General features: G+C 52.1%; 1 protein-coding gene across 2 annotated transcripts in view; it reads left to right on the forward strand.

Moving 5' to 3' along the window:
* LOC135237768 (rho-related GTP-binding protein RhoA-D-like) overlaps nucleotides 1-20,085 on the forward strand; it is a 26,594-nt gene extending 6,509 nt beyond the window's left edge. For both annotated transcript variants that reach the window (XM_064305182.1, XM_064305181.1), the window contains exons 2-5: nucleotides 14,813-14,970; nucleotides 17,451-17,571; nucleotides 19,244-19,374; nucleotides 19,568-20,085. In XM_064305182.1, coding sequence (XP_064161252.1) covers nucleotides 14,815-14,970; nucleotides 17,451-17,571; nucleotides 19,244-19,374; nucleotides 19,568-19,741 — 582 coding nt within the window. In that variant the 5' untranslated portion in view covers nucleotides 14,813-14,814 and the 3' untranslated portion in view covers nucleotides 19,742-20,085. The remainder of the gene's footprint in view (nucleotides 1-14,812; nucleotides 14,971-17,450; nucleotides 17,572-19,243; nucleotides 19,375-19,567) is intronic.
* Nucleotides 20,086-21,364: the final 1,279 nt, after the last annotated feature.

Here is a 21,364-nt window from a genome sequence, read left to right on the forward strand (position 1 = left end):
TCCAGGGCCATCAGGGCCTGTTGGGCAGGCCTGTCTTAGTCAAGTGGAGCAAGAGCTGCAGTGACTCACAATTGGCTGGCATGGCGCATGTGACCACAGGCTGTGGCGTGGCACGAAGAATCCGCTGTGTCATTCCTTTCAGGGTCACGGAATCTCCTGCAATCGCCACAAGACGTTCTGTCCTGTTCTTTTCTGTTCTGTTCTCTTCTGTGCTCTTCTGTTCAGTTCTCTTCTCTTCTGTTCTGTTCTCTTCTGTCCTGTTCAGTTCTCTTCTCTTCTGTTCTGTTCTCTTCTGTCCTGTTCAGTTCTCTTCTCTGCTTCTCAGCCCACGCATATGAGGTTTCTCACGGGCTCTTCAGGCTGCCGTCTGAAAGTGAGCAGCACTGCACCTTAAAATGAATATTTTGACGTGGGTTTCTTAATCAGGCTTGGAAGTCAGCGGCACGTCTGTGCTCCCAGGGCAGGGGCTGAGGGACCACGGGGGAGTTTAGTTTGCTCCAGGCTCCCTGACGCTTGTTTTGAGTGAGATGCGGATGTTGGCAGTTCACCCCGTCGCTCCTGCATGTTCAGAGCGCTGGCCTGCACACCTGACCTCACTGCTCTGCACACCTGGCCCCACTGCTCTGCACACCTGCGCAGCTCTTCTGACAGACTGCAGTGCTGCAGGTGCGCCTAGCTGCACATTGCAGTGTGCCGATCTGCCACCTGGTGGCACTAGCGCAGGGATGGGGGATATCCGGCTGACAGAAACCAGCCCTCCCTGGGTTCCACTATAGGCCCTGCCCCCCACGCTGCCGGTCACTATAGGCCCTGCCCCCCAGGGCTGCCGGTCACTATAGGCCCTGCCCCCCACGGCCGCCGGTCACTATAGGCCCTGCCCCCCACGCTGCCGGTCACTATAGGCCCTGCCCCCCAGGGCTGCCGGTCACTATAGGCCCTGCCCCCCCAGCCGCCGGTCACTATAGGCCCTGCCCCCCACGCTGCCGGTCACTATAGGCCCTGCCCCCCCAGCCGCCGGTCACTATAGGCCCTGCCCCCCACGCTGCCGGTCACTATAGGCCCTGCCCCCCACGGCCGCCGGTCACTATAGGCCCTGCCCCCCACGGCCGCCGGTCACTATAGGCCCTGCCCCCCAGGGCTGCCGGTCACTATAGGCCCTGCCCCCCACGGCCGCCGGTCACTATAGGCCCTGCCCCCCACGCTGCCGGTCACTATAGGCCCTGCCCCCCATGCTGCCGGTCACTATAGGCCCTGCCCCCCACGGCCGCCGGTCACTATAGGCCCTGCCCCCACGGCCGCCGGTCACTATAGGCCCTGCCCCCAGGCTGCCGGTCACTATAGGCCCTGCCCCCCAGGGCGCCGGTCACTATAGGCCCTGCCCCCCACGCTGCCGGTCACTATAGGCCCTGCCCCCCACGCTGCCGGTCACTATAGGCCCTGCCCCCACAGCTGCCGGTCACTATAGGCCCTGCCCCCACGGCTGCCGGTCACTATAGGCCCTGCCCCCACGCTGCCGGTCACTATAGGCCCTGCCCCCCACGCTGCCGGTCACTATAGGCCCTGCCCCCCACGGCTGCCGGTCACTATAGGCCCTGCCCCCCACGCTGCCGGTCACTATAGGCCCTGCCCCCCACGCTGCCGGTCACTATAGGCCCTGCCCCCATGCTGCCGGTCACTATAGGCCCTGCCCCCCACGGCCGCCGGTCACTATAGGCCCTGCCCCCCATGCTGCCGGTCACTATAGGCCCTGCCCCCCACGCTGCCGGTCACTATAGGCCCTGCCCCCCACGGCTGCCGGCCCCACAGAGCGCTCCTGTGGACTGGAATGGACCACAGGCCTGGGGCTCTTTCCACTCGCTTATTTTATCTGCCCTTTTCTCCTCCGTCCTTGACTGACCCTAAAATCGATCGAGGTCTGCCATCTTGAAGGACATTCCAACCCGTTATCTGCTCCTTGAAGGAGTGAGGAGCTCGGAGGCTCCCGGGGGACGCGTGAGCAAGGAAACTGAACTGCATCCGCTGCAGTAGTGTTTTTTCGGGACGTGTGATGTATAAATGGTGGACCTGTGGATCCGCCTCTCCCCATCTGCCACATCCGTAACTGACGCGGCTTCAAACTGACGCTTGAGAGAGCAAGGGCGTGCCATTTGCCAAATCCATGTTTCCTTGATTCCTCCGTTCTCACATCCTTTCCTCGCTTCCCTTCCTTGTGTCCTCCAGCGGGGTGGAGCTAAGTAAGCAAGGAAAGGATGCAAGGAGGTAAAATGAGCGATTGGTAAAATCTCCTAAAGACAAATTTTGTGTCCAGCAATAGAGCTTTATATAGCGCATTGCGCATGCTGTGTGACGGGCCGTCTCTCTCTCGTACGGTCCCTGTGGCTCGGTCCTTTCTCTCTGTGGACCAAGGAAAAGGAGGCCAAGGTTTTCATTTGGGAAAACAGTGTCCAGCACTGAGTTCCTCTGTGAAGCCTTGCGCAGTACTGCAGAATCTCAATGAGAGAAACGCATTAGGAACAGAGGTGAAGTGGCATGAAAATGCACTCATTTCAAGAATTTGACACTTTTAATTGATTTGAATAATGTACTTGCATTATTGTAGCATTATTTAAATATTTGAAAAATAGACTTAATTTTGTGGCAGTAAAACCTTAGTTTAAGTTAATAGTAACTACACCAGTGTAAATGTCGAAAGACCAATGATTTTGCTTTTTCTGTGTGAACCTTCTCACATGGCCTATTTTACGAACCGTTTGATTTGTCTTCCTCCTCTATAGGAGACATTGTTGGTTTTTCTCATTATGCGTTTTTTAAAATCCAAGGCATGGTTTATATCAAACACTATATCAGTTTTAAGTGTGTTTATTTTTTGCGTCAGTGATAATACTGGGCTTGATAAGGTGTATGAATGTGTGTTATATCTGGTCCCTGTCCAGGTTGCCTGGTCTATCGGTGATTCTGATGCTCTGTTAAATACTAATATATGAGGATGTAGTGTAACATAAAAGCTGTCAAATTCATAGTAAATAAGCCCCAGCTAAAGGGTTTGGCTGGACTTAAGCCAAGCACACGCCCTTCTGGGTCATAAAAAGCTTCAGGCACACCAGCGGAGAGACTACTCCTTTAGTAAAGTACGTGCATATCAGTGATGTGTATTGGAAACTAAAGGATGTCGAGTGGTTTCCACCACACCCATTGGGGTGTGCTGAGAGGGTGTAAACCCCAGTCCATCACTGCGGTCCTAGCCTATATATAGTAGCGGGATGGTGATTTACATTACTGCGGTCCTATATATAGTAGCGGGATGGTGATTTACATTACTGCGGTCCTATATATAGTAGCGGGATGGTGATTTACATTACTGTTGTCCTATATATAGTAGCAGGATGGTGATTTACATAACTGCGGTCCTGTATATAGTAGCGGGATGGTGATTTACATTACTGCGGTCCTATATATTAGCAGGATGGTGATTTACATTACTGCGGTCCTATATATAGTAGCGGGATGGTGATTTACATTACTGCGGTCCTATATATAGTAGCAGGATGGTGATTTACATTACTGCGGTCCTATATATAGTAGCGGGATGGTGATTTACATTACTGCGGTCCTATATATAGTAGCGGGATGGTGATTTACATTACTGCGGTCCTATATATAGTAGCGGGATGGTGATTTACATTACTGCAGTCCTATATATAGTAGCGGGATGGTGATTTACATTACTGCGGTCCTATATATAGTAGCGGGATGGTGATTTACATTACTGCGGTACTATATATAGTGGCTGTACTGGTGTGCTGTAAATACAACATATAGCCTACAATCCCAGTAATGTACTGGGGTTTGCTTCCTCTGCCCTGGTGTCCTGGCCAAATTCCCAACCTGGCGTACACATCCTGCAACCTCATCACCCCCATGTTTAATTGGCTATAACAGTCATTCTCTCCCTCTCCACCTCAGCTGGTGCGTGGTGAGCGTTCTGGTGCAAAATGGCTGCCGTGCATCATGCAGGTGGCTGCTGTAAGTGGGTTACTGATATTCGGTCTAGCTATATTGGCTGATAACTTCCTGTTCGGCATATAGTACAAGCGAAACTGCAGCCAAGTTTCCACGTTCGGGGAAGAGAGAGATGAGCACAGATGTCCACTTCTGAAGGAAAATTATATGTATGCAACAGAATATTTAAACTTGCTGACTCTATTTTTCAGCAGCACGAGTTGAGAGCTCCTGAGCCTCTGTATAGCTGTGCTTGTGAGGTGGGCTGGTAGAAATGAGACATTAAAAACAAGCTGTAGAGCTCCAGACAGGACTCTGTGCTAACATTTCTTCCCAGGAGCACATGTGCTCCTCAGCTGAAAAATTTAGGAGCACACTAATGCATCTCAATTAGTAGATGTACTCCTAAATAATTTTTCCTGTAAGCACACATCAGTTTTCAGGAGCAGATGCTCCTAAAATAAGGGCGCTGTAGTCCTGTCAGATGACTGACGTTACTTTTGTCCTGTCTGAGCTTGACATTTTCACTGAATATAAAGCATCAACGGCGCATCGAATGCAATGTGTGTGCCATGAACTCAGTTCACCTGCGTTACCTGTAAGTTGTTTTTAAGCCATTTAAAGGTCGGTAGTGATTAAAGGTTAAAGGTCGAAGCTCCTAAAGACAGTAGCGTTCATCCCTAATGGGAATCTACCTGCAGTCTCTACCTTCCTGTACACACAGGTTTGCTCTGATTCGTGACCTGTGTGTGACACAGCGTGGAGATCAGGGGATACGCAGACGTTAGGGAGTGTTTGGAGCTCAGCGGGGTCACACGGCTAGGGCGTGGCCGTCTGGGGGACCCCTCCCACGTGCTAACCAGGGTGCATTTAAAATGGAGGAGGCCTGGCAGGCTTAGCAGCAGAACCACACTGGACTCTGTTTCTGCTTCTGCTCATTGGCTAATCTGTGTTTCTCTGTGCCACACAATCGGTGTACTTTGACCTTTTTTTTTTTTCACTTGAACAGGCCTTACATGAGTTTGTAAAATCACTTGGTTTTTTCCCCTCTGGTCATTAACCTAGTCTAACGTCCTTGTAGCACAGTTTGGTAACAGGCATTATGTAAAACACGTTAGGAAATTGAAAGTGTGAAATCTGGTTCAGAATGGTTCAAAATCATTAGTATACAAATGTTCTTTTTAATTGGAGGATCTGGATTTGTGAGTTTTGAATACTTTTCAGTGAGCAGGTACAGTGCACAAATGGTACAGATTTGTCAGTTGGAGCACCGTTGGATTCTGCTGATACCTTCTTACCTACCTTCCATCAAGTAGGCAGTATAAAATAAAAATGTTTAAAGCAGGGGTTTAGAAACAGTGTGGAAATGAAACGGGGAAACGATTTGGCTGAACAGGAAGTATTTGTACATGAACTGCTCACAGCCTGTGTGTTTAATCAGAATCATATACATGCATCCATACGCTGTCCAGGGTTCCCACAGGTATTAATAGGGCAGGTGCTGCACCCCTGTTGGGTTTGTGAGCACCTCCGCAAACGTCAGAGAAAAGCCCAATAAAGCCTCAGCCTCAGAGGGAAAGGCTCGGTGGTGCTGTTTAACAGAGCTGGCGTGGTGTAGCCGTGTGTTCACCAGGTCAGGTGTGGGCTGTACCGTGTGATCTCCATGACCCACCGCTTCACACCGCCACTGCTTACTCTCTGAGCCACTGCCCCCTCTGCTCACTGTGTCACCAGGGGAGACCCTGCTGTTCTGGGGTCTAATATTGTTATGCTACAGGGAACTGTGAGCAGCTTCACAGCTCATACTGACCAATGGGTGGCAGTAATGACAGCTGATTTTGTTGGTGTTTATTCAGAGTAGTTTGCTACCCTAAGCATGGTTTGAAATGACTTGAGGAAGGAGGAACACGGCTTAAGTGGATAATTTCGTGCACATGAAGTCCCCAGCAGTTTCCTAGACCCCCCCCCCCCCCACTCCCCCGTTCCGCTGCTGGGCGCTGATGTGGCTGCTGTGATCGAGCTGTGCAGAGCTGGTGATTTCTGATTTAAGAGTAGAACAGGTGGCCTGTGTAGAGGTGCTCGGGTTCTTTTACTGCTCTACCAGTGCCGGTGGCGATGAACACAGAGTTCTTCAGTACAGTTTAAATCAGGTTCACACAGAGGCCCAGGGGTGTACACACACAGACAGACAGACAGACAGACAGACGCAGGCCTGCACATGCGTGCACGCACACACACACGCACACACACACAGATAAACCCACACGCACACACACCCACACGCATACACACACAGTCACTCACAGATAAATGCACACGCACACACACCCACACACATACACACACAGATACACGCACACAAAGTCACTCACACACGCACAGATAAACGCACACACACCCACACGCATACACAAACAGATACATGCACACACACACACACACAGTCACTCACGCACACACACAGATACACACACACACACACACACACACTCCTCATTCTGTCTTAATGAAAAAGGCAGCTCAGAGGGTGGCTTGTTTAAATCATGCAGAGTCGTGTGTGTCTGTGTGTCTGTGTGTATGTGTGTGTCTGTGTCTGTGTGTGTGTGTGTGTGGGGTATTATTCATTAGATGAGAGAGAGGGAACAGTCGTCCCCCGTACAGTGTAAGTTATGTAACTCCCCCAGTCACAGGAAGCTCTGCAGCCGGAGACTGCTGATTGGTGCAGTGGGGGAAGGGGGTGGGTGTGGCCCCAGTGTGTAACAGCGGTAAAGACAGCACGTGTCTGTCCCCCCCCCCCAGGGACATTCCTTTCAGCTAGCCCTCCATTCTTGACATAAGTATCACAACTCCGCCTAAACCCACCCCCCCCCCCCTTTAAAACACACTCATTCATGTAGACTGGATTAACTGGATTAAGTCTGTTGTCTGTTGCAGTTTACAGGTAACTATTCAAATGTCCTACATGCTTAACTCAGGAATATGCCAGTCATTCGAGCTCTTTCAGAGCGTCAGGTGTAGCTATAGATGTTGGTAACTATTCCCTTTCTATAATTCGGTTCTCAGTATTGATTTAGGGAGTGCTTTGAGCCATAATGGCTCCCCTGTAAACTTGTTTTCAGTCATTAAATTAAAACGTATTGAAATCCTTTCATTTCCCAAAGTAATTAATGGCCTTTTAAGATGATTACGAAGGATAGGAGATGCCAGTCTAGTGTGTGCTTATTGATGAGGTCCATTTCAATATTAACCCAGATAAATAACAAAGGGACGTTTTAAATGCAGAGTCCTGTTCTACTGCCTAAGAAGTATCATGTGAAACGTCTCAGAAGCTTTGTTTCCTGTAATCTCTGGATGTAATCTGATTGAGTGAGAAGCCATTCTCCTCCCTTGCTCTCTTCCTGTGTTGATGCATAGCAGCGGTTCTCCTGGTCAGAGCCTGCTACGGGTACAGAGTTGGATGTGTACTGAAGCAGTGCAGGTTAAGTACCTGGGGTACAACGGCAGTGTCCAACCCAGGAATGGAACTTGTAACCAAATGGTCACAAGACTAGGTCCTTACCCGTTATACCACACGGCCGCCCCAGCAGTGATTGTGCCTCTGCGGTGTGCTTTCCTGGGCACCCCAGCGTTGTTTCCGGATTTTTGTTGTGTGATTGTGTCTCTGGTTGTGTCACATGTATCCCAGTGCGTTCAGCTCAGCCGGGACCAGTTCACCAGGGTTATAGGTCAAAGGTCAGGGTCACCCCGTCCCAGGAGTGGCAGAAGACCCGATAGTTTTTTTAAATCGGCAGACTGGGCAGAAGCAGGGCCGATGTTTTCAGGAACTAGTCCCATCCACCCCCCTCCCCGTCTGAACTCCCGCACAGCTCCCCCCCCAGGCATCCTGAACACATAATGAAACACTCTGCGGTAAGCAGAGGAGGGCAGGGGCTTGATAGTGTGACTGTGACCCTACCCCCCCAGTGATGAGGTTTTGTCCTAATGTCCCACTTCTCCTCCTCTCTAAGTGCACTGGTGTAAAGGCTGTAGGGCAGCCGTAGTAATGCAGTGAATGATGCTGGCTCTAACAGAACCAGGCTTATTACCCACTGGACTGGAAACCGTTCTGCAGAGCTGGCGTGGTCCACCGCACTGAGGGAACTCAACGCACATCCCCTACACGCCCAATGCACAGGGACTCAGCCAGGAGTACTGGGCACAGTCTGCTTCTGGCTAACCCGCCAATTCGTCTGAAGGGAAAAGCCCCACCTGTTCAGTAGTGTTATTTATTGGCCAGTTTCTCTTATCCAGGGCAGCTTGCATTTCTTTCATGTCTGTCCGTGCGGCCGGTTGTTATGGACACCGAGGCCATTTAAGCTACTGTAAGAGCAGCGCCTTGCTCCAGGGTCCAGAGACAGCGGCCCGTCTGTGGGACTGAAGTAGAGCCCCTTTGGGCTCTGGCCCGGCTCCATGCCTGTGGAATCAGCCTCTGCCCCGCGGATGTGAGAAACGTGGGGGCGGCTCTGTGGGATCTTCACGGGTCGTTACACCGCGTAGCACCTTCCTGCTCTGCTCTTCGCTCACGAGCTTTTCATCAGGAGAAAATGGATCAGGTCTCGAACGCCGGGCTCCTGAAAGCCATATTTCTTTCACCAGCGAAAGACTGCAGCTAGCTGCTGTGTTTTCCTGCACGCAGTGCTGGCCCAGGGGCATTGTGGGTAGTGCACGGTGTTCCCTGGCGTTCATTATGAGGGCACGTTTTAGCCAGTCAGGATGTTGAGCAGGATGTTAGTGGTGAGCCAGCTGTGCTGTGAAACACACTCACCCCTGCGCTCAGGAGACAGTAACACTGACTCATTATGGTGTTTTAGAGCCAGAGCTTTAATTCATGGTCCCGTGGCCCAGGGACGGGGTGACGCTGTACGCAGGTTTTTGCCGCCCCACTAGGGGACACAGGCAGCCATTTTAACACCAGTTTACTGCTCCATATGCCACACAGCGGCTCTAAGAGGCACTGGGGATGAGGACGGTAGCTACTGTCACTCTCAGTCAGTCCCTGCCACACTAACTGTGACTGACGCTGGGCTACAGCTCTGTGGATCAGAGATGCCACACTAACTGTGACTGACGCTGGGCTCTGTGGATCAGAGATGCCACACTAACTGTGACTGACGCTGGGCTAGAGCTCTGTGGATCAGAGATGCTGCACTAACTGTGACTGACACTGGGCTCTGTGGATCAGAGATGCCACACTAACTGTGACTGACACTGGGCTCTGTGGATCAGAGATGCCACACTAACTGTGACTGACGCTGGGCTAGAGCTCTGTGGATCAGAGATGCCACACTAACTGTGACTGACGCTGGGCTCTGTGGATCAGAGATGCCACACTAACTGTGACTGACGCTGGGCTCTGTGGATCAGAGATGCCACACTAACTGTGACTGACTCTGGGCTAAAGCTCTGTGGATCAGAGATGCCACACTAACTGTGACTGACGCTGGGCTCTGTGGATCAGAGATGCCACACTAACTGTGACTGACGCTGGGCTACAGCTCTGTGGATCAGAGATGCCACACTAACTGTGACTGACGCTGGGCTCTGTGGATCAGAGATGCCACACTAACTGTGACTGACGCTGGGCTACAGCTCTGTGGATCAGAGATGCCACACTAACTGTGACTGACGCTGGGCTCTGTGGATCAGAGATGCCACACTAACTGTGACTGACGCTGGGCTAGAGCTCTGTGGATCAGAGATGCCACACTAACTGTGACTGACGCTGGGCTACAGCTCTGTGGATCAGAGATGCCACACTAACTGTGACTGACGCTGGGCTACAGCTCTGTGGATCAGAGATGCCACACTAACTGTGACTGACGCTGGGCTACAGCTCTGTGGATCAGAGATGCCACACTAACTGTGACTGACGCTGGGCTACAGCTCTGTGGATCAGAGATGCCACACTAACTGTGACTGACGCTGGGCTCTGTGGATCAGAGATGCCACACTAACTGTGACTGACGCTGGGCTCTGTGGATCAGAGATGCCACACTAACTGTGACTGACGCTGGGCTAGAGCTCTGTGGATCAGAGATGCCACACTAACTGTGACTGACGCTGGGCTAGAGCTCTGTGGATCAGAGATGCCACACTAACTGTGACTGACGCTGGGCTAGAGCTCTGTGGATCAGAGATGCCACACTAACTGTGACTGACGCTGGGCTAGAGCTCTGTGGATCAGAGATGCCACACTAACTGTGACTGACGCTGGGCTAGAGCTCTGTGGATCAGAGATGCCACACTAACTGTGACTGACGCTGGGCTAGAGCTCTGTGGATCAGAGATGCCACACTAACTGTGACTGACGCTGGGCTAACTGTGACTGACGCTGGGCTACAGCTCTGTGGATCAGAGATGCCACACTAACTGTGACTGACGCTGGCTGAGCTCTGTGGATCAGAGATGCCACACTAACTGTGACTGACGCTGGCTGAAGCTCTGTGGATCAGAGATGCCACACTAACTGTGACTGACGCTGGCTAGAGCTCTGTGGATCAGAGATGCCACACTAACTGTGACTGACGCTGGGCTAGAGCTCTGTGGATCAGAGATGCCACACTAACTGTGACTGACGCTGGGCTAGAGCTCTGTGGATCAGAGATGCCACACTAACTGTGACTGACGCTGGGCTAGAGCGTTGTGGTTAAGAGATAAAGACTCAGCTTCTGCCAGTACTACTCTGAGGAGGGTGTTGTATTGTGAGTGTTGTACTCATTAGGTTCATAATGGTTAAATAAAAGTACCGTGATGTATTAAATAGGCCTATATCATGTGTGAGAGGTTACATCGGTCCCCTTGTTGAGGGGTGCTGTGTAGATGTGTGTGAATGTGTGCAGATGTGTGTGGATGTGTGTAAATGTGTAATGTAGTGTGTTTTTAGTGGTTTAATCTTTTGTTGTGTAACAGACTTATGTGGACGGGCTTGAAAAACTCTGGTCTGTTTGGGGGGGGGCATTCCAGAGATTAATTTTAACTATGCTAGCTTTTCTTGCCCAAATCATTTTAGCAGCGATTGGGGAAAATCACAGTGAGCACATGATTATATGTTTTATGTAAATGTAATTTGGAATTCTGTTAATTTCAAAGAATAATTTATTAGATCTCTCTAATGGATTTAGCCTTTTAAAGAAGACTCATCACAGTTTACCCAGAAAATGCAATTCTGGGGCTTTTTGTGGAGAGAGCACCAGTGGAGGCTTTTTGATTTTTGGGGGTGCATATCCTCCCCCACCCTCTAGTATTCTTCCCCAGGACAGAAGAGGCCTAGTCTATATTTGGTGGTTTCAGTTTTCCTCTCATAGTTAAGCTTGTGGTCTGTTGAATAGGAGGTCTAAAGCCTTTTTCCTTTAGAAACAGTGCATTTCCTGGTGGGAGTCGCACAGAATGTGAAATTTGGTAGCGGTCAGCCATATCATGCAGTGGGACAGGCACGTGACCATAAGCTTATACCCTGTCAGGAAACAAAAAAAAAAAGGCTTTGCTGAACCAGGACGGACGGACTCTGAGTTCCCCCGATCAGAGAAGGCTCACGAACGTTTCCCTTTGTGAGCGTGAGCCCTGAGAACAAACGGAAAGTGAGAGGAGTCTGTTCCCGGCGTGTTTCGGGCCGTCCCTCCCCGCTGCTTTGAATGCTGAACAGTAAATGAACAGCATGCAAAGCGGGACCCTGTCGAACCGGCCTCACCCAGCGGCCGGCTCGTCCACGCCCCCAGCCCGTTCATCCGCAGGGAGACGGAGCGAAGTCCACGCGGCGAGATTCGGCCCCGACCGACGGGACCGGGGCGTCCGTGGGCGTCTCGTTCCGGAAAAACCGCGCGTCAGAAGAGGAAGTGCTTCTGAATGACATCACCGCCAGCTCGATGTCGGGCTCCTCTGCGGGTTTAGTCACGATGGTCGGGCGTGGTGTGCATGTTCAGTTGCGTGGGGGTTTCGTCAGCCTGTTCCTGAAGCGACCGCAGTGTGAGTGCGTTTATTATTATGGGTTGCCTATAGAGATGTGGCATAACAGACGGGACTGAATTCACTGATAACAGCTGAAAGCAAACTCGCGGGTTTGGGTAGGACGAGGAGATAGGGCGACACGATGACGTCTGTGAGCGGAAACTCGTTTGCGTTTGTGAATCAGCTAATATGGGCCGACGGGCAGCGTATCTGCTGGTATCAGTGTTACCGCTGGTGTCAGAAGACTGTCACTCCCATAATGCAACTCTTCCTCTCCCCCCGGAGCTCATCTCATTCTGCCAATAAATTACACAGCGAAAAAAGCCTCATTTCAGTTTTAGCGGAGTCATTGAGGGGGAGATGTGGCCCCGACGAGGCTGTGAGAGTTCGGTGGGGCGGGCGCTGAGTGCAGAAGTGCAGGCTCCGGCACTAATTAAGGCCTCTGCGTACGGGACGTACGGGAACACCGTGATGAACGAGGAGAGGAGAGGAGAGGAGAGGAGGGAGGAAAAGGAGAGGAGAGGAGGAGGGGAGAGGAGAGGAGAGGGGAGGGAGGAGGGAGGGGAGGGGAGGAGAGAGGGGAGGGAGGGAGGGGAGGGAGAGGGGAGGAGAGGGAGAGGAGGGGAGGGGAGAGGGGAGAGGAGGGGAGGGGAGAGAGGGGAGGAGAGGGGAGGGGAGAGGAGAGGGGAGAGGGGAGGAGAGGAGGGGAGAGGGGAGGAGAGGAGAGGGGAGAGGAGAGGAGAGTGGAGCAGCGCCTGGTCCCTAAAGCGTGTTACCCGCTCCGCCTGCGTCTGCCCCGTCCTTCATCTCCCTTTCTGCGCTGCGTACGGTGTTTTAAAAACGAGCACAACCTGTGAGCCGCAGTGCGCAGGCGTCCCCAAAAACATCTGCTGGTATCTGCCGGGGGCTTAAATGGGACACGGGCGTCTCTGAGAGATTTCTGGAGCCAGACCGATCGTTTCGTTTCGCTGATAACATTGACCGGTGAACTCCATTTTAAGACTTCAGCGTCTCCGTATTGGGTTGATAAAGGCTTCTTCTGTCATCTTGTTCAATACCCATTTTTGGTGCTAGTTTGGTCATAAGTGATTAACAGTGTTTATATCAATTTCTTGGTGATGCAGCTTGTACGATGCAGTTCCTTCCGTCCTCAACATGAAAGTGAGTCATAAGTTAGTCTTAATTTATTGGGTGACCCAAAAATCTGCATTGGAACCCAAGGTGTGGAGAACGGAGGGAGTGAGTGGTGGGTCTGTGGAGACACAGCTGTTCACAGGACCACGGTGTGGGTGGTGGGGGGAGTATGCTAATGCTGACACCCAGCCCCCCCCCAGCCCCCCCCCCCCCACATTCATCAGAACTCAGAGCCCAGCAGAGCTACTCACTGCACAGCCAGAGATAGCTGTAGATCACACACTTACTGCGCAGCCAGAGAGATGAGCGTGTACATCACACACTTAAACTCGTATTTAGCAGGAAACTGCAGGATGGAACGGACGGGCCTGGGGGGGGGGAGGGAGGGGGGGTGTGTTATCACAGGAGACGCACTCTGAGAGTGAGAGAGAGTGCTCTAATTTACACTGAGGATCTGGGGCGCTTCAGCAGAGGGGAACGTGGCTGCTGGGGAACATTTGGGAGGGACACTCTGTCCCTGTCTCTGGCCCAGCCTGGCTCAGCTGCTGCAGGCCCCATGCTTAGCACTGCCCACAGGAGGGTGTGCAGCTCACGCACTGATCCAGACCGGCGTGCTCATCAGTGTACCGGAGCAGCGCGTTCTCTCTGTGCGTGTGTGTAAAAGCCCTCGTACCGGGAGCTGTGAGCTTGAGTGAGATGGAGCAGTGTTTCTGTCCATGTAGTGGCCTTGCTCTGTTTCTCCCCATAGCAGTTGCTGTGAAAACTTAGAAAGCAAACAGACTCAGAGCCGGCAGTGAGAGCAAAGTCCCGCCAGACGCCGGGTCGTTCGGTTCACTGAAACGGCCGACTGTGGGAACCTCTCCTGAGGGGGACCGGCCCAAATCCTGCAGGGTGGGGTTAGGGAGCCTGTTAAAAACACTGAGTCACTGGAGTCACCAAAACAGACCCTTCAGGGATACCCTTTGGAAAGATGTTGTTGGGAGTGTTTTTTTAGCGAGTGAGCACGTAGTACGTCATCTCGTTTTGCTTTCCTCGCTGGCCAGAGCAGAGGAAGAGTGGACTTCTGTTTGTTGCTCTGGAAACGAGTGCTCGCTGAGGGACTGAAATGTTGTGATGTAATGGAGACTAAATAATCAGATTAGTCTGTCATGCCCCCTCACTCCTGCCAGTCTGCAGTGCTGGAGCTGCAGGCCAGCGGTTGGGTTCACCTCTCTGCTGTAAGAGCAATACAACTCCTCCCACTTTCATATATAACCAGTATATTCTAACCAATCACGTCAACCCAGGGAAGGCGGGTCAAAGGTGAGGTGGGGAGTCAAACCAGCAGTTCAGACACGGAATGAGACTGAGGGAAGCGGCTGACTGCAGACAGGAAATGTGTCGAATGCTTCACAAGAGTGCGTAATTTGAGCAGATCACATGATCCTGGCGTGTCTGAGGGCTGTTCCCAGACGGCTGGGCGAGATCTGGCTGTTTGGGTTCGGAGTCTGTTTGGGTTCTGGCCATCAGGTGGTTATGAGCTCCAGTGATACGCAAGGCCTCAGCCTGAGTCCTTCTGTTTGACCCTGCGGTCTCTGCTGTTTGTCTGTGCAGACAGAGCGCATGTCCCTCATTCACACTGCTGAATGTGTGTGTGTGTGTGTGTGTGTGAGATCAGCACTCACACGGCTCCTGGTCTCTCTCTCGGTCCTCACAGTGATGGCAGCCATTCGCAAGAAGCTGGTGATCGTGGGGGATGGCGCGTGCGGGAAGACCTGCCTGCTCATCGTCTTCAGTAAAGACCAGTTCCCCGAGGTCTACGTGCCCACGGTGTTCGAGAACTACATCGCCGACATCGAGGTGGACGGAAAGCAGGTGGGTAAAAGGGAGCTTAGCCGGGGATCAGTCGGGGGAACAGCTCAGGATTAGCTGGGGGGACAGCTCAGGATCCGCTGGGGGAACAGCTCAGGGACACCTGGGGGAGCAGCTCAGGATCAGCCGGGGGAACAGCCCAGGATCAGCCAGGGGGACAGCTCAGGATCAGATGGATCAGTTGGGGGAACAGCCCAGGATCAGCTGGGGGAACAGCTCAGGATCAGCTGGGGGAACAGCTCCAGATTAGCTGGATCAGCTGGGGGAACAGCTCAGGGTCAGCTGGGGGAACAGCTCAGGATGAGCTGAGGCTCAGCAGGCTTAATGAGTAAAGAAAGAGCAGTGCACTGTTCACTTCTCAAACATCCCCAGAGAGCCCAGTAACATCCCACGCTGGAATCAGGATCAGGATGTGAGTTCCTGTGTCTGGATTAAACACGCTGCTCTCATCACACGGTTATATCCTGAAATTCTATATCCTGTTAGCATTTCATATTTTCATTTGCATATGAATGTACAAAAAGTGTAGCCAAGGAGCACTGTTTGTTCTGAAAATGAAATTTGATCTTAAAGTATACAGGGCTTCTGCATGACAGCGATTATGTCAGGGAAAAAAACGTTCTGGCAGATTGAGGTCTTACTTTGTAAACCGCGCTTTACCGAGCTCTTCTGAGAGCTCTGTGCAATAGCAGTACCAGGATGGAGGAATGGGTTTCAGGGATGGACCTGATGTAAGCTGGCTATATGTGCTGGTCAGGGGCCCAGTAGCCCCATTTCTCTCACTATGTGGGGGGGGATTTGAACCCATAACCAACTGGCACTGGGCTTGGGCATCTAAACTCAAAGACACCAGAGCACTGTGTGCTGTGCATTGCAGAGAGCACTGCACGGACAAGCCATCGAACCAGGAAACAGCCGAGGAGAAAAGCTTGTTTGAGTTAGGGAGGTGCGCTTGACATGACCCCTGGGCCTGTTCTGAGTCTGACGGCAGCGCGAGCAGGAGGACTCAGTATGTAGAGAAACTGGACCGTGTAAGTGTGTCGGCAAACAAGCGCAGTCATCCGGGCTCAAGGCTGCAAACAAAGCCGCGCTTATTACAAAGCCGCTTCCTGTTCAGTGTAAACACCTCGGCCTTTGCAATTCCTGTTAATAAAAAGCCCTGTGACTGGAGCAGGAGGGCTGCTGCTGAGTCATTATTCAGCATTGTGCTGTGTGTTGTGCTGTGTATTGTGCTGTGTATTGTGCTGTGTATTGTGCTGTGTACTGTGTGTACATTGCAGCATAGTGCGTGATTGTGCTGTGTATTGTGAGTACCGCTGGTGAGAGGCTGGTGATGCCTGGTGAGGCTGCGCTCGATGGACGGCAGCCTGAGAGATTGATTGGCTGCCTACAGGCCGATGGACAGATTGTGTTTGTTTGGTCACAAACCGGTTGGAACAGTGCATAGTGAAACAGGAAGTGGCCACGTTCCCTGACTTCCTGTGTGGAGGACTAGGGCCATGGGAGCCCCCCCCATGGGGAATTTCAAGGGAAGGGCCCTGTCTGGCCAACAGGAAGTTCAGAGTCAGAGACGCAGGGCTGGCCATCATGGGGTTTCCCAGAATCCACCTGGGGTTTTAATTAATTTTTTTATTGTGTGAATTTTTTTTATTGTAATTTTATTTCCCCCCAATAAAATCATAGTTGTCACCGATACCGTACATAAGGCTGGGATGAATAATAACTGCTATCAGAATTCCCCTGTTCCACAACACATAGATAAGATCTGCAGAGGGAGACTGCCTCCACCCCACCCCCCCCCCATTCCATCTGTGTTTCCCTCTCTATCTCTTGCTATCTTTTTCTATTTCTTTCTGTCTCTGTGTCTCTATTTCTTTCTCTGTCTTTCCCTTTCTGTCTCTCTTTCTCTTTTCTGTCTCTGTCTCTCTTTCTCTTTCTTTGTCTCTCTTACTTCTGCCTCACCCCCCCCCCCCCAAACTGTTCCCCATGAGTGCAGAGTTTAAATTTAGCCCTTATTTTCTTTTTCTGCGCTTTCTTCCCCGACGATAAGCGGTCCGTCCGGCGGGACAGGCTCCTGCTCGTTAGTCATCTCTGGAATTCGTCGCTCCCTTTGTACCTCCGAGCTGTCCTGCGCACTGCTATTTTGGGTGCTCTGAAGGAGAGCCGCCTCCTTCAGAGCAGTGGCTAATGACTGTGGCTCAACCTGCTTGGATCAGTGCGGGGTTGGGGGGGTGGGGGGGTGGCAGGGGGGCGGCATGGGGGCGGCAGGGGGGCGGCAGGGGGGCAAACCCAGCTGATCTGCTATCTGCTGGAGATCAGTTTCTCACCAAACCCAGTTAGCGGTGTGAATGTGTGTCACCCTGTGAAACACTAAGTTAGCGGTGTGAACCTGCGTCAGTGTTTCACGAGGTATGTTGGCGGTGTGGACGCGGTGAGTTTGCGGTGGTTCATGCGGTGAGTTGGCGGTTCTCTGCGTGTTGCAGGTGGAGTTGGCGCTCTGGGACACGGCCGGCCAGGAGGACTACGACCGGCTGCGGCCGCTGTCCTACCCCGACACCGACGTCATCCTCATGTGCTTCTCCATCGACAGCCCCGACAGCTTAGGTAAGGCCCCGCCCCGCCCCTGAACCTCACTGCCCGTGTGCAGCTTAGGTAAGGCCACGCCCCTCACCTGAACCTCACTGCCCGTGTGCAGCTTAGGTAAGGCCACGCCCCTCACCTGAACCTCACTGCCCGTGTGCAGCTTAGGTAAGGCCCCGCCCCTCACCTGAACCTCACTGCCCGTGTGCAGCTTAGGTAAGGCCCCGCCCCCCTCCTCTCCTCACCTGCATCTACGTGCTCAGCTCAGTGTGTGTGTCTGTGTGCGTGTGCGTGTGTGAGAGTGTGTGTGTGTGTGTGTGTGTGTGAGAGTGTGTGTGTGTGTGTGTCCGTGTCCGTGTCCGTGTCCGTGTGTGAGAGAGACCGGTCCCGAAGGGTTTAAGTGTGGATTCAGGCACCGATCTGAGCGAAGCTGAGCCAGAGCTCACAGCCCTGGTGCCAGCGGGCTGGTTCTGTCCCGGTCCTGCTGTAGGTCCTGTCCTCTGTTAGAGGACAGGCTTGGCTTCACACAAACAAACTGCCACTTCTCCACAGATACACTTCCGCTCTGCGTGTGCTCTAGCGGGGGGAAAGACAATAGAGCTAGGATTGCAAAAGAAAAAGAGTCAATATTTGTCTTATTTCCGCACTGTTACTTACTGTTTATTCTGTATGCTGCAATCTGAGTTCAGTTCCATAGTGATAGTGACTAAAAGGAAGCCCTTCTGCTCAGTTCCATGTCAGAGAGCTGATGAGAATCCCAGCAGAGGTTCTCTGACATCCTCCATTTTAAAAAGTCCTCCACTGTTTTACAGTCCGTCAGGGTTACCGCACACTGAGCCACCCGCCACATTCCTCTGCGCTGAGCGCAGTCCCAGGTGAGACCACCACGCGATACGTGAGGAGCTGAGCCGCTCTGGGTGACTAAGTCTGCATAATAATCAGGTTAACGAATCAAGAGAGAACTCCGTTATCTGGTAAACCCGTCGTCTTTAGAACGTATCTGGTATGTTTATGGTGTCTGACCCTTGGCAGCGCAGGCGCTGGTGCGGTGTATTGAGTGCGGGAGCGGCTCTGAACTCGCTGTCCCAGGTGGAATATAAACGTGCTTTAAACCGCTCCGTTAGGGCTAATTTAGTCCAGAGCTGTTTTAATGAACTGTAAAGGAGCAGGCCAGCGGGTCTGAGCGGAGTCACAGGCCAGCGGGTCTGAGCGGAGTCACAGACCCAGGGCTCGGGTTCCTGAGGGGATGATTAAGACGCAGGTCTCCGGAGCGCAGGCTAATCCAGCCTGCGTTCTCTCAGGGGGTCCGACATCACCGCCTGCGACGGACTCGCGCGCGCGAACGACTCCACAGCATCGAGACGTCTCGTTACATCACATTACAGGCGTTCAGCAGACGCTCTTATCCAGAGCGACTTACCAAACCTTTTACACACAGCACTTACACGGCATCCATTTATACAGCTGGATACATACTGAAGCAGTGCAGGTTAAGTACCTCGCTCAATGGGGTACAATGGCAGCTTCCTACCCAGGAATCAAACCCGTGACCTTTCGGTTACAAGCCCGGTTCCTTGCCCGTCACGCACCGGCGTCACATTTCAAGCGAATGAAAAGCGAAAGCGCGCTTTCGGGCCGCGCTTGAGCTGGCGTGATGTCACGGCGGTTTAACGGCGCGCCTTTCTTCCGTCCGCAGAGAACATTCCGGAGAAGTGGACCCCCGAGGTGAAGCACTTCTGTCCCAACGTGCCCATCATCCTGGTGGGGAACAAGAAGGACCTGAGGAACGACGAGCACACGCGCAGCGAACTGGCCAAGATGAAGCAGGTCTGTCGCTGGTCCCGAATCAGCCAGCTAGCGCAGTCATAATGTAATCCTGTGTGTAACCCACCAACGTTTGTGTACGTGTGTGTGTATGTGTGTGTCTGCGCGTGTGTGTGTCTGTGTGTGTGTGTGTGTACGTCTGTGTGTGTGTGTGTGTCTGCGCGTGTGTGTGTCTGTGTGTCTGTGCATCCTGCAGGACCCTGTGAGGCCAGAGGAAGGCCGTGACATGTCCAACAAGATCGGCGCCTTTGGCTACCTGGAGTGCTCGGCCAAGACCAAGGAAGGAGTGCGGGAGGTATTTGAGATGGCCACCAGGGCGGCGCTGCAGGTCAAGAAGCGCAAGAAGAGGGGTGGCTGCCTGCTGTTTTGAGAGAGGCACGGGGGCCACGGCAGATGCCAACTGATAACTGCGACAAAAAAAAAGAGGATTTATCCTGACAAACCGCCATCTTCGTCCTGTATCTTACATTTCACGCAAATGATGAGCGAGGAATCTGGGCAGAAAAAAGAAAAGAAAAAAGACACCAAAACTCACATTAATCACAGGAAGACTGGGCTGCAACGCGGGTTTCAGAACTGACATTTTTAACCAGACTTATTCTTTTTTTCCTTTTTTTTTGGCACTATGGGTCTTTTTTATGTTGTTTTTCACCAGCATATCTTCCTATTTGTATGAAAGGATAATAAATGTATGTATATGTGTACACATAAATACCCTGGTCTCTTCCCCCCACCCTCAGTACCAGTACAATTAGTTTCCTTGTCTGGCATCATGTCTCTGTGGTTACAGAGGCTGTGTGAGGAGAATATGAATCGCCGGTAGATGTTTCCATCACTCTTGCCAGTGCCTTTGTGATTTAGTGAAGTGGTTCTTGAACGGGGTCTCGGTGGGGATCGCTCGCACGGTTCGTTTTCCAGAGAGGAACACCTGCCGTGCGATGAGCATTATCCTACCCTTTTAATGCCCATACTCAATAATCCCCCCCCCCCCAAAATATCATCTGCCCCACGCACCTGAAGCTCATTTGACAGTGGAGAACAGGGCGCAGTACCGTCGTCCTGAAATTTGAGGTCCGCGGCAGATCAGAAGGTAGAATGGGGTTAGGGTTAGGTTATGTTTGTGTTGTTTCTACAGGCTTTTTGGCTGGGGTTCCAGCAAGGGGGACGCAAGGTTTGGAGATGCAGGTGGAGAGTGTTCTCTGAAGATCCCTTAGATGGGCGACATGTCTGGGTGGGAAGTCCCTGACCGTTCATTGTGGGGAAAACGCTCGCCCCCAGCTCCGCAGGCAGAGGGGAGCCTCAGTGTTTATTCGTTATTAGCATCGACCGCTACACGCCTCCCCCACTGAACTGTGCTGTCCGTTTCCCCAAACATCGTTACCGTCCACATCCCCAGCGATGGCCACGGCCGGATTTAACCGTGATAGTGGTGCACGGGAAGCGCTGTTTGGACGCTGAATCAAAGGGGCATCCCGGTAGTTTGTGTACACGCGTTTGTTTTGTGTTAAACTTCACAGCTGAGCTTATACTGTTGTGCACATTCACCCAGACACCGCTTCCTGCCAGTCCAAACAGGAACCGGTGAATAACCGGTCTCCTTTCATTCTAACCACAATGCACTTTGTCCTTAACTTTAGAAGACATTTTAAACAGTCCTTTTTTTTAAAATAAGATTTTAAGAAGTTTCTGTAACTGCCAAATTGAGTCACTGGAATTGTGTAAAAACAATGCTACTCAAATTTAAGGACAAAGCTCACTTGGTTAAACTGATTTATTATATATATTTTTTTTAACTTTGTGCTGACATTATATGCTAATGAAGACTTACAGATCTATTTAACGTCTATGAAGATGTGCGGAATTTGTGTGGGCGTGCTGCAAAGCTCAGACTGTCTCGATTTCCCGGAAACCTGGCCCAGCGTTGATCAGACGGTCTTCCCGTTCTCCCGCGCCGCCCTGTCGCTCTTTCAGACGCGCGCGTGCTCCTCGCGTG

This window comes from Anguilla rostrata, chromosome 13 (genome assembly GCF_018555375.3).
Source record: "Anguilla rostrata isolate EN2019 chromosome 13, ASM1855537v3, whole genome shotgun sequence".
Classification (NCBI taxonomy): domain Eukaryota; kingdom Metazoa; phylum Chordata; class Actinopteri; order Anguilliformes; family Anguillidae; genus Anguilla; species Anguilla rostrata.